Source organism: Galeopterus variegatus, unplaced genomic scaffold (genome assembly GCF_000696425.1).
Source record: "Galeopterus variegatus unplaced genomic scaffold, G_variegatus-3.0.2 Scaffold614, whole genome shotgun sequence".
Classification (NCBI taxonomy): Eukaryota; Metazoa; Chordata; class Mammalia; order Dermoptera; family Cynocephalidae; genus Galeopterus; species Galeopterus variegatus.
Genome location: NW_007726725.1, coordinates 510552 through 520733, shown reverse-complemented (window position 1 = coordinate 520733; position 10182 = coordinate 510552). Strand labels below are relative to the sequence as shown.

The window sequence follows — 10182 nt, the reverse complement described above, 5'->3', positions numbered from 1 at the left end:
GGTCTTCGCAGTAATGCTTCATTTTGGACAGTATACAGTTGGTGATTAATGCATATGTTGCTCTTCAGCAAAATACCATTCAAGTAGTTTTAATTTAAATATTCTAAAAGTAACCTTTACATTATTGAAGATTGGTAAAAAAACTCAGAGTCTGACAACTTTTCATTCCATTTAATCTGGTGCTTTGGAAATCTTCCTTTTCGTGTCACCATGATTTAGAAAGCAATTCTCTGCAGGGTGGTTTTCAAGATTCTCTTTTCCCCCTTATTGGCTCAAGTTTAAAATACTTGCAGAAATCCTTTGCCACTGCACTGTATGGAGAACGTGGGCCCTTCCTGTTGCTTGCCTTAGTTACAGATTCTATAATTAAGGGAGTGCTGTAAGCTAAACAAGCCCCAGCGGTTCTCTGTCACATGAACGGGGCTGTGAAGAACTTCCTTCTTAACCTTAATGAACATGATGATCCCAAGTGAAGCTTCATGAGGAGACCACACAGTAGTAAAATGTTTGGCAATCAACAGTTAATTAGAATTAAATCCTTGATCGGGGTGATGCTATCTCCATGAACACAGTCGCTAGAAAAGCTGGTTTTTGCCGTGACGAAGCTCAGAGTGGCCGTTCCAGGGAGTCCAGCCTTACACCTCAGGGTCCACGGACCCTCCAGCACCTCAGTAGATATCTGGGCAGTCTGAGAAATTCCGCTCAAAGTAATCTCCTGCATATAACCAGTCGGAAGTCCCAGTGTAGGGATTATTGCCTGGGTAAAACCACCTGCAGGATACAAAGGAGGTGGTAAGAAGATGCTCAGCTTGACAGGAAAGTAGAGCCATTGATTTTTCTTGGTTAAGGACTATTCCGCCCAGTTAAGCATTATACAGCAATGTGTATGCAGCCCAGGGTAACACTTCAACAGAGAATTACTGATCACATTTCCACGTGAGTGGTTAAAAGACATCCAGCCATGTCAGATCAGTTTCATTTTCCAACAAAACCTCAAGGATTTAACTCAACACAAAACATCAAGCTGGGCATTATCAGAGATTGGTTACTGTATCTAAATAACGCTTGTACTTTTAAAGGTAAGAACAGTTACAATGTTCACATTTCTTTCTTTCAAAGCAGACCACGTATACATTTTCTTTTTTAACGGGACAAGGGATGAGGAGGTGGCCATGGCCTCTGGCACATCTCAGGCTCAGTCCTGGCCATAAGCCAGCACAGCCACTGCCCGGCTCCCATGCTCTCAGGGACCACCCAGAGCACCAGTGCCAGCTGCGGCTTCACTGGCTTCACTGTGTACGACTGTGTTAGGACACGAAATCAACTAAGAACATCACAATTTGCCATAAGTGTGCTGTGGGGGAGCTCACAGAGTAGGAGTAACTGTCCTCTGGGAACAAAATACCATTTTCACAAATTATTTTAAAATATTTCTCAGTGCTTAAAAAACCAAATGAAGGAAGGTTAACTATTTTCAGACAGTTTTTCTCTGGAACAAAGGCAAATTCCACGTCAAACTATTAAAAGCACAAATTAAATTAAATTGGAGCCCAGGCATCAAGAATTGGCTTCAAAAATTCTGGCCACAAATAAGTCATTACAGAGGCTGTTATTGGACCTTGAAAACAAGTACTATAAATTACGTAGCCTGATAGGTTAAAACAGCTCAAAAACATACAGATTTTTGTAAAAGACCAAAGTTTTTTACTTATATATACTTTTAAATTATGCTTAATTATTATAGTACTTTATTGATTGAATCCTTACTAAATGGATTGTTTTTATATTGATAGTTAAAGAACAAACAAAATACAGTTTAAGACATTAAAGTAAGAAAATAGAACTAAAGTTCTTAGCAGCTGATGTGGTCTCATACCTCTGCAAGGTTTATTTGATCTGAGGACAAGTGTGTGCAGACACCCCTCCGTGTCCCCCACACCTATACAGGTGGAGACGCCACAACAAAACTTTCACTGATCAAGGGTGTAGCTAGACGGCGGAACTTGGCTCAGCCTGGCACTCCACATGTGTTACTGCCCCACAGGGCTGGATTACAGCCCACAGGGCACCTCACCAATACCCTCTACCAGCTGCATTTTCCTTACAAGAGCAGTGGGTTCGAGCTACATTTTCTCCTTAAATTCATCATATTCAAGAAAAGTGCTTTGGATCAAAGACATCAGGAAGCATTCAGTCAGGCCAGGGTCTGAGGAGACCTGGCTTCTGTGCACAGGCCATTCCAACTGGGTGGTCTCTCCTCACTGCCCCGGGTGTGTGGGGACCCTCCTCCCTGCTCCAGGTGTGTGGGGACCCTCCTCACTGCCCTGGGTGTGTGGGGGGCCCATCTCCCTGCTGTTCCGGCCAGCTGCTGCGGAGCCTCACCTGGTCTGCCACTCTGCCTCCTCTTTGGCTCGCTCCCTGCGGGCTTCTCTCTGCTTCTCCTCCAGCCGCTCCTTCTCCTGGCTGGCCAGGTCTAGGGTCCAAGCACATAAGCCTTGGGATGAGGGGTCAGGATACCAGCGAAGGTTCCAGTTTATGTCAGAGACAGTGCATACACACACACCCCCCACACCCCTAGACCTCCAGAACATATGTCCCACCCTGGTGGGAAGGCCATGGATGGTGAATTTGGTAACCAGGAGACCAAATGCAATTCCAAGTGCCGAGGCCCAGCCCCACACTGCCTGGCCCACGAGCCACAGGGGCCCTGTGTTCTAGAACAGCGTTCCTCAAAGTGTGGCCTGTGGGTACAGGTGTCTGAAGCTGGGGCAGCAACTTAACACCACACGACTCCCAAGTGGGCGCAGGCGCAGACCAGGGCCAGTGTGCAGATCCAGAACCCAGCTCTTTCACCCAAAGATGGGTTCCATTTAACCTTCACCTTCCAGGATCAATGCTGTGTGGCTTCTGATGAAGGACGCAAGATAACTGTGGAATGCAGAGCATCGTGGCAGCATTTGGGTAAGAATGGGAAGTGGACATGCTGAGCTGTGGACAGGGCTCCAGCACCACCGTCCAACCTAGCCGTGCTCCTCTGAGGTGGTTTCTCTACTAAAATGACATTCAAACAACCCAGGGACACTTTGCCCACGTATCCCCAGCAAGGGGCTCTGCTGTTGATGCCGTCTACTTGAGGAAGTGACTGAGCGAGAGGCGAGCTCATTTATCACATGGAAAAGGGAACACTGATCTACATAGAGCTCATCCAGGCTATGCACAAGGGTCAGCCATGAGGCCTTGGCCCGGGCACAGCTGCATGATGTGTCACCAGCACAGCGATGAGTCTCTGCATCAATGGCCTACATGGACTCATGATGAACACGTAGTTTCCAAGATGTGATCTTAATGTCTGTTGAATTTAATAGTAAAAAACCAGAGACTTGTATTTTGTATATATTCTCTTTCATTTCATTCTCTGGTGATTTAATTTTATTGTATTTACCAAAGGATGGGTCTGTGACAAGCTAGACATTTTAAAAGTCTTTTGCCACAGACAATTTAAGAAACTCTGTTCCAGGAGGTCTGGGTGTGTGTGTGTTTGGTTCAAGGGCCTGGGCACCCTTTTGCGGGAAGGCCTCATGCCCCCTGTGAGAGCCCTGTGTGCCCTTCCCCCGCCTGCAGTCCCCTCCCCAAGCCAGCGCCTACCCATGTTGCCGTTCTCCATGCCGCGGATGTCGGGGCGCAGGCGGCAGTCTGTAGGCGGCAGAGTCTTCTCCATGCCTGTCTTCAGCTCGTTGAGACTCACAGTGAAGCTGGTGAAATTATACATCTGCAGGAGCAGCACAGACAGGTCTGCATGTGGGGCCTTCTTTCCCCTCGCAGTCTGAACCACGCGCACTTGACACCCATTCTGTGCAGCCTGGGCCACCTGCTCGCTGGAAACGCTCCTGCTAAACCTTCGGCCCAGGGCCACTCCTTCTCTGCCCTGCTGCACCTGCCCGCGGGCTCCTGCTGTCCACCCCACAGGGCCACCAGGGCTCTCCCATCTTAGGGTGTGCAGTTCACGCTGCGCCCAGGACACCCAGTGTCCTTCTCCAGCCCCAACCATCTGCTTGACAGCTCTCAGGTGCCTAAGAGAGCCTCAACCTCAGCACCCACCAGGTGGGCCTGCTGCGACCCCGCACCCACAGCTGTCCCACTGCTGCATCCCCCGGCCCTGGCTCCTCTTGGCTCCCCTCCCATAGCCAGACACTCCACCAGCTTCCTCTCCCACTCGTGCCCCCATGGTGCCCAGACAAGTGGCCAGAGGAGCCAAAGGAAATTTCAATCCTGACCGGTCTCCCCTCTGCTCAAATGACTTCCACAGCACCCCAAGCCACTCAGAGCCCCTGCAGCCTGGCCCCCACTCCACTTCTCACTCCCCAGCCCCCAGTGACCCTCATGCACCAGCCGGCTCCTGGGGCTCTGCCCTGGCGGTCCCCTGCCCAGATGCGGCCCAGATGCCACTCGCTCACCCTGCTCTCCCCTCAGCCCCCAACCCCTCTTCATTCCTGAAGCCCAGGGCTCAGGTCTGCTCCCTGTCCTGGAGTGCTCCCTAGAACCTTCTAAGGCACTACATGGCTCTCTCAGGTGGGTGTCACCACCAGCCACTCTGCTGGGCTAGGGCACTGGGGGCCAAGTGTCCTCCCAGGCCTTGGGCCCAGCTGACAGGAGGAACTCAATGAATACCACTGACCCAAGGGATGGAGGGACAAGTGTTTCAAAAAGGACTTCCTGAAAAAACACAGGCTTCTTTTTCTAAAAAAAACCCGTTAACTTTTATTGTTTTACTAGTTCATGCTCTACTAAAATAATAATAGTGGCTGTGTGGAGGTGATGCGCTTGTATGTGGATATCTTATTCTGTTTCCTTCTTTACTTCACACATGCTCTGCTGTGGTTATAGGACATAATAACACAATAAGGGCCGGCCTGTGGCTCACTCGGGAGAGTGTGGTGCTGATAACACCAAGGCCACGGGTTCAGATCCTATATAGGGATGGCCGGCTCGCTCACTGGCTGAGCGTGGTGCTGACAACACCAAGTCAAGGGTTAAGATCCCCCTACCAGTCAAACACACAATAAAAACATATGAGTTGTATATATATAAAAATAACAACAGGTTGGGCCGGCCCGGTGGCGCTCTGGATAGTGAGCCGCTTGGGAAGCGCTGCGGCGCTCCCGCCCGAGGGTTCGGATCCCACATACAGACCGGTTCCCGCTCACTGGCTGAGCGAGGCGCGGGAGCAACACCGAGGGTTGCAATCCCGTTGCCGGTCCCCAGTCCGGTACGGGGGCAACACTGAGGGTTGCGATCCGTTGCCGGACACGGAAAAAAGACAAAAATAAATAAATAAATAACAACAGGTATTAAAATGAAACAATTACATAATATATTATATCTCCTATATAATAATATATTACATATTTAACATTTTACTTAATACATTATTGTTTGTAATATAAGAAGTGCAATTTATAATAAATATAATTATATATGTAATAAAAATTATACTTGCAATTTTCAAAAATAAATATCACAATGCATTTAAGCATCTAAATTGATGTCAGAAAAATCACCTCTCCACCAGGTTTGAAACCCTCATGATAAGACAGTGGGTGTAGACTCTCCTGGGGGAAGGACGAGGGCGCGGGGTGGGCAGCGTCGATGCTGTGGGCTGTGCACATAGCAGGGTGAGCCCTGCAGCATGACAGGGCCTGCGCTGGGGCTGGGATGTGGCCCTGAGAGAACAGAAGCCCTCAGAAGTTTTCAGCTGCAAAAGCACAAGCCAGCTACGTGGCGAGAGCTCCTCTGCCCTGCTCGGGAACAAGGGGCATGGATGCAGGGCCCAGCCCGGCCTCGCCGAGGGGCAGCGGGGTGTGGAGGGGCACCGACCTGGGCAGAGTTGGGGGGCCGGGTGTTGATCCTCCAGAGAAGTGTGCTGCCTGGAATGACCTGCACGGTCTCCTGAACCACGGGCACATCGTCAGCCACGTCACTGTCAGCTTTCCGGGAGCCATCATCCTGAATGAGAAACAGACACCTCCTGTTGTACCACAGCTCCAGAGGGGGCTGCTCCCACAGCACCTTTCCAGCCAAACCCTGGAGCTCAGTGAAACGTCCTTTCCCTTTTTTTTTTTTCTTAAAAGGGGAAAATCAAATATCCTCCCCCGTTTGTGACACTGTCTGTCCATCAGATGACAGAGGAATGGGCCCTGCTCATGGAGTGGCTCCCGTTCTCTGTGCAGGGCTGTGCCGGGGACAGGCAGCAAGTCTGCAGCAAGGTGCACTCTCCATGGGGAGCACTACATGTGCCACCCAGAGCATGAGCATCATTGCACGGGCCACATGAGCCAACTGCACGGCTCCTGAGACCAAGGCCTCCCCGCAGGCCGCAGTCCTGCCTCACACAGGAAGGGTGCATGCAGAGGGCGCAGGGCATCTCAGTGTTCTAGACCGAACCCAAGTGAACCCCACATCTAATAAAGAGATACAACTGCTACATTTGCTTCTCAACGTGGGTGGGTCTTGGGAAAAGAAAGTGGTTATTAGACAGAGCTTTTAAGAAAGAATACTTAAAATACGGGAATCAAAGCTCAAGAATTCTTCCCCTGACTTCAACAGGGCTGTATTAACATTGCCTGTAGGTTACTTGATCTAATTCTGGGTTAGTAGGTCTAAAAAATCATTAGAAAAGGTATCTAATAGCACACAAGATATCCCAATATAAAAACACTTAGATCCTGGAGGAGGTTGAATATTTTTGTTAAATAAACACTGCACATCACAGGCTTGATACACTCCAACTTGTTACCCTGAGAACATGAAAACCCTTTTGAACTATCACTGTTAGATGTGAGCTGGAGAATGACTAGTCTTAGGTAATCAGTATTCCAAAGCCCTAGGAGGAAAATCCTTGCCAGCTCTTTCTGAATGCTGAATATGTTATCTGGTATTCAGAACTGAAAAACACAAATGAAATTTGCTTGATATTTTAAATAGGTCTAGGCTAACTCAGGTAAAAGAAGAGAGGAGACTGGACTAAGAAGGACCCAAAACTTGAAGATTCCAGGAAAGAAATGGCCTTACATGAGGGTTCCTCAGATACTTCCAGCCTTGGGAGGACAGACACTAGGAAACCCTGAGCCCACAGGTTATAAGAACAGCCTCCATGCAATCGGAGCACAAACAAACCCCACCCCCAAGACCAGAATCCAGACAGACAAGCAGTTTCACTTTGCAGACAAGCTGCACATTCGTCTCTGCTGGCTGGGGCCACAAAGGCACCCAGCTTTCCTCCCCATCCCACCTCAGGGCAAGCTGAAGGCAGGGCAGCTCTGGAACTCCTTAAGAGACAGCAGCCAGCAGCCCTCATCCACCTGGCTCAGCCCCGCCCGGCGTCTGCCTGGGAGCACTTACCGGCCTAGCCTTTCTGGGGTGGTCGCCTCTCCGCTCTTGCTTCTTGAAGGATTCATATGAAACAGGATCGATGCCCCACAAACACTCCGTCCATTTGCCATAGATCATAAACAGCTTCTTTTTGCTGTGGTCAAACAGGATTTTTAAAAGCCAAGTTAAGAGCAATTACAAACCATTCATCTAAACACACAGCATGGAATAAATTTCACATCTGGCATGTCTTCTTATAAATTTTGGGGTATCTCTGGACATAAACACAAGATGAAAATTTGCATTTTAGGACCTCTAGTCATGCTATTTGAGAGTAACTATTCCTAACCCTAACATACCAAAGTATAAAAGAAAATGAAGGTGTAAAAGCCTGAGAGGGGGAACCACAGAGCTGCAGGAGACAAGAAGGGCAGAAAGAGCTCACACGGGTAAGTTCAAAGTTGCAGGTGCCTACCCACTGCTATTTTTTAAATGCATTACATCTCTGTGTGCTGCAGTCCTTTGGAACTTTTTTATAAATCACACAGGCAGCCCTGCCCACGCTCAGCCAATGTCATCTGTCTTGTCTCTGGCTGCCCACCTGCTTTCTCCCTTTAGTGACAACTCTGGAATCTCTGCAGATCGGCCACTGGGGCTCTCCGCCCGATTCCAAAAGGAGCCTCAGCCACTGTGATGATGTCACACTTTCTCCCCCCACCTCTTCCTGGGACGCACATGCAGGCCGCGGCCCCCTGGAAGCATTGCTCCGCAGGTTTGCGCCACTGTTCTCATGAACAGGACTGCTGTCCTCTAACATGCTAAGCCCCACCTCATGTTATTGGCCTCAGTCTAACAGCATTTTACAGGCGCTTTGGACAAGTGAGTTTCTGGTGGACAAAGCAGAGCACTCACTGTTTTAAACTAGAAACTAGTTTCTAATAGAAAATGTACAGACTGTAGGAGCTGGAAGGAATCTCAACATTATATGGCCCACATTTCTTAGTGAAAGAAAAACTGAGAAATAAGGTAATTAGCCCAAAGGGGGAAAAGCCCCCCAAAATTTGTTAAAGCACTGCTGCCCATTTCTCTGCTCCAAAAACTTGTGGAAGTCCCTGACGTACAGATTGGAATCAAGCAATCATGTGAAAATGCTGCTCATGCAGGCTGACATTTGAGTTTTGCCTGACGACATGCTAGTAGAGAGAAGGAAACACGTGCTCAATATTTTTTTTTTTTTTTGTCCTTTTTGACACCGGCCGCACCGCACTCAGCCAGTGAGTGCTGTGAGTGCACCAGTCATCCCTATATAGGATCCGAACCCGCAGCGGGAGCGCTGCTGCACTCCCAGCGCTGCACTCTCGCACCGGTCATCCCTATATAGGATCCGAACCCGCAGCGGGAGCGCTGCTGCACTCCCAGCGCTGCACTCTCCCAAGTGCGCCACGGGCTCAGCCCAGTGCTCAATATTTTAAAACCTTAGTTCTGTTTGTAAAACTGCACTGTTACCTCCCAGTGAAAATGTCTAATTTCGGGCCGGCCCGTGGCTCACTCGGTAGAGTGTGGTGCTGATAACACCAAGGCCACGGGTTCGGATCCCATATAGGGATGGCCGGTTTGCTCACTGGGTGAGCGTGGTGCTGACAACACCAAGTCAAGGGTTAAGATCTCCTTACCGGTCATCTTTTAGAAAAAAAAAAAAAGAAAATGTCTAATTTCTCATGTCGATTTTATCAAAGGACGACAAACCCAGATCTTTTACCCTGAGGGGAGGGGGTGGGCTCCAATCACACATCACCTAGAAATTACACTTATAGTTTATCCTTTATTTCCTTTTATGCTCAATAATAAAATGGTTTCTTTTTTTGCAGCTGGCCAGTAGGGGATCTGAACCCGTGACCTTGGTGTTCGTGACCTGCGCTCTAATGAATTGAGCTAACCAGCCAGCCCTAACATGTCTTTTCTAAACAAACAAACAAGAGTCATAACTTTTCCTCCCATGAACAGAGGTTCTGGTGTGACTGTTCTCTGCACAGCACACTGAACCGTGTGAGCGTCCCGTGACCCCGTCAGCACGCAGACCTACTTTTTGTCTTGAATGTGCCCTTCCACCTTGTGAAGTTCTTTTCCAAACAGCCCACATGGTTTAAAGTTAAGTACACACTTATCTCCAGTTCTGCAGGAAAAACAAACACAGGCTTTTACTGTAAGACATGAAACACCCAGAACAGGCAAATCTACAGAGGGACAAAGCTAGTTAGAGGCTACTCGGGGCTAGGGGTGACCATGGGATGACCGCAAATAGGCACAACAGGCCTTTCTGGGGTGATGAAAATGTTCTAAAACTTGTGTGATAATCGCACAATTTGATAAGTTTACTAGAAATCATTTAAACGTCCACTTAAAATAGGTTAATTTTAGGACACATAAGTGATATCTCATTAACACTGTTAAAAACAAAGCAGTTGGCCATGACCTTCCAGGAGTAGGGCTTTATGCCTGGACAATGGGCAGTGCTCCAGGAGGGGCTGTGCACTGTCACCTGGTGATGACACAACTCTTCGGCGTAGTTTGAAATTTCAAAATAAATTAACTATTGTTATTAAAAACAAAAATCAACACAGAGCACTCATGATGACTTTAGCACTGTCCAGAATCACATCCACCAGCCCCTGCCTAGGGTGCTTCGCTTCAGGGACAGGCAGGAGAAGGGGCAGAAGCTGGGGGGGGGGGGGAGGGGGGGGGGGGGGGAAGCCCCACCCCCAGCCTGGGGCCCATCGCCATGGTCTTGTATTGCCCACAGCAGGGTGCTGTCAC

General features: G+C 48.9%; 1 protein-coding gene across 1 annotated transcript in view; it reads right to left on the bottom strand.

Moving 5' to 3' along the window:
- Positions 1-570: 570 nt before the first annotated feature.
- The window catches only part of OSBPL2 (oxysterol binding protein-like 2), a 43712-nt gene continuing 34100 nt past the window's right edge, over positions 571-10182 (bottom strand). The window contains exons 9-14 of the mRNA XM_008570565.1: positions 9452-9541; positions 7399-7522; positions 5875-6003; positions 3646-3769; positions 2383-2473; positions 571-771 (exon numbers count right to left, since the gene is read on the bottom strand). Of these exons, the coding sequence (XP_008568787.1) occupies positions 669-771; positions 2383-2473; positions 3646-3769; positions 5875-6003; positions 7399-7522; positions 9452-9541 (661 nt within the window). The 3' untranslated portion in view covers positions 571-668. The remainder of the gene's footprint in view (positions 772-2382; positions 2474-3645; positions 3770-5874; positions 6004-7398; positions 7523-9451; positions 9542-10182) is intronic.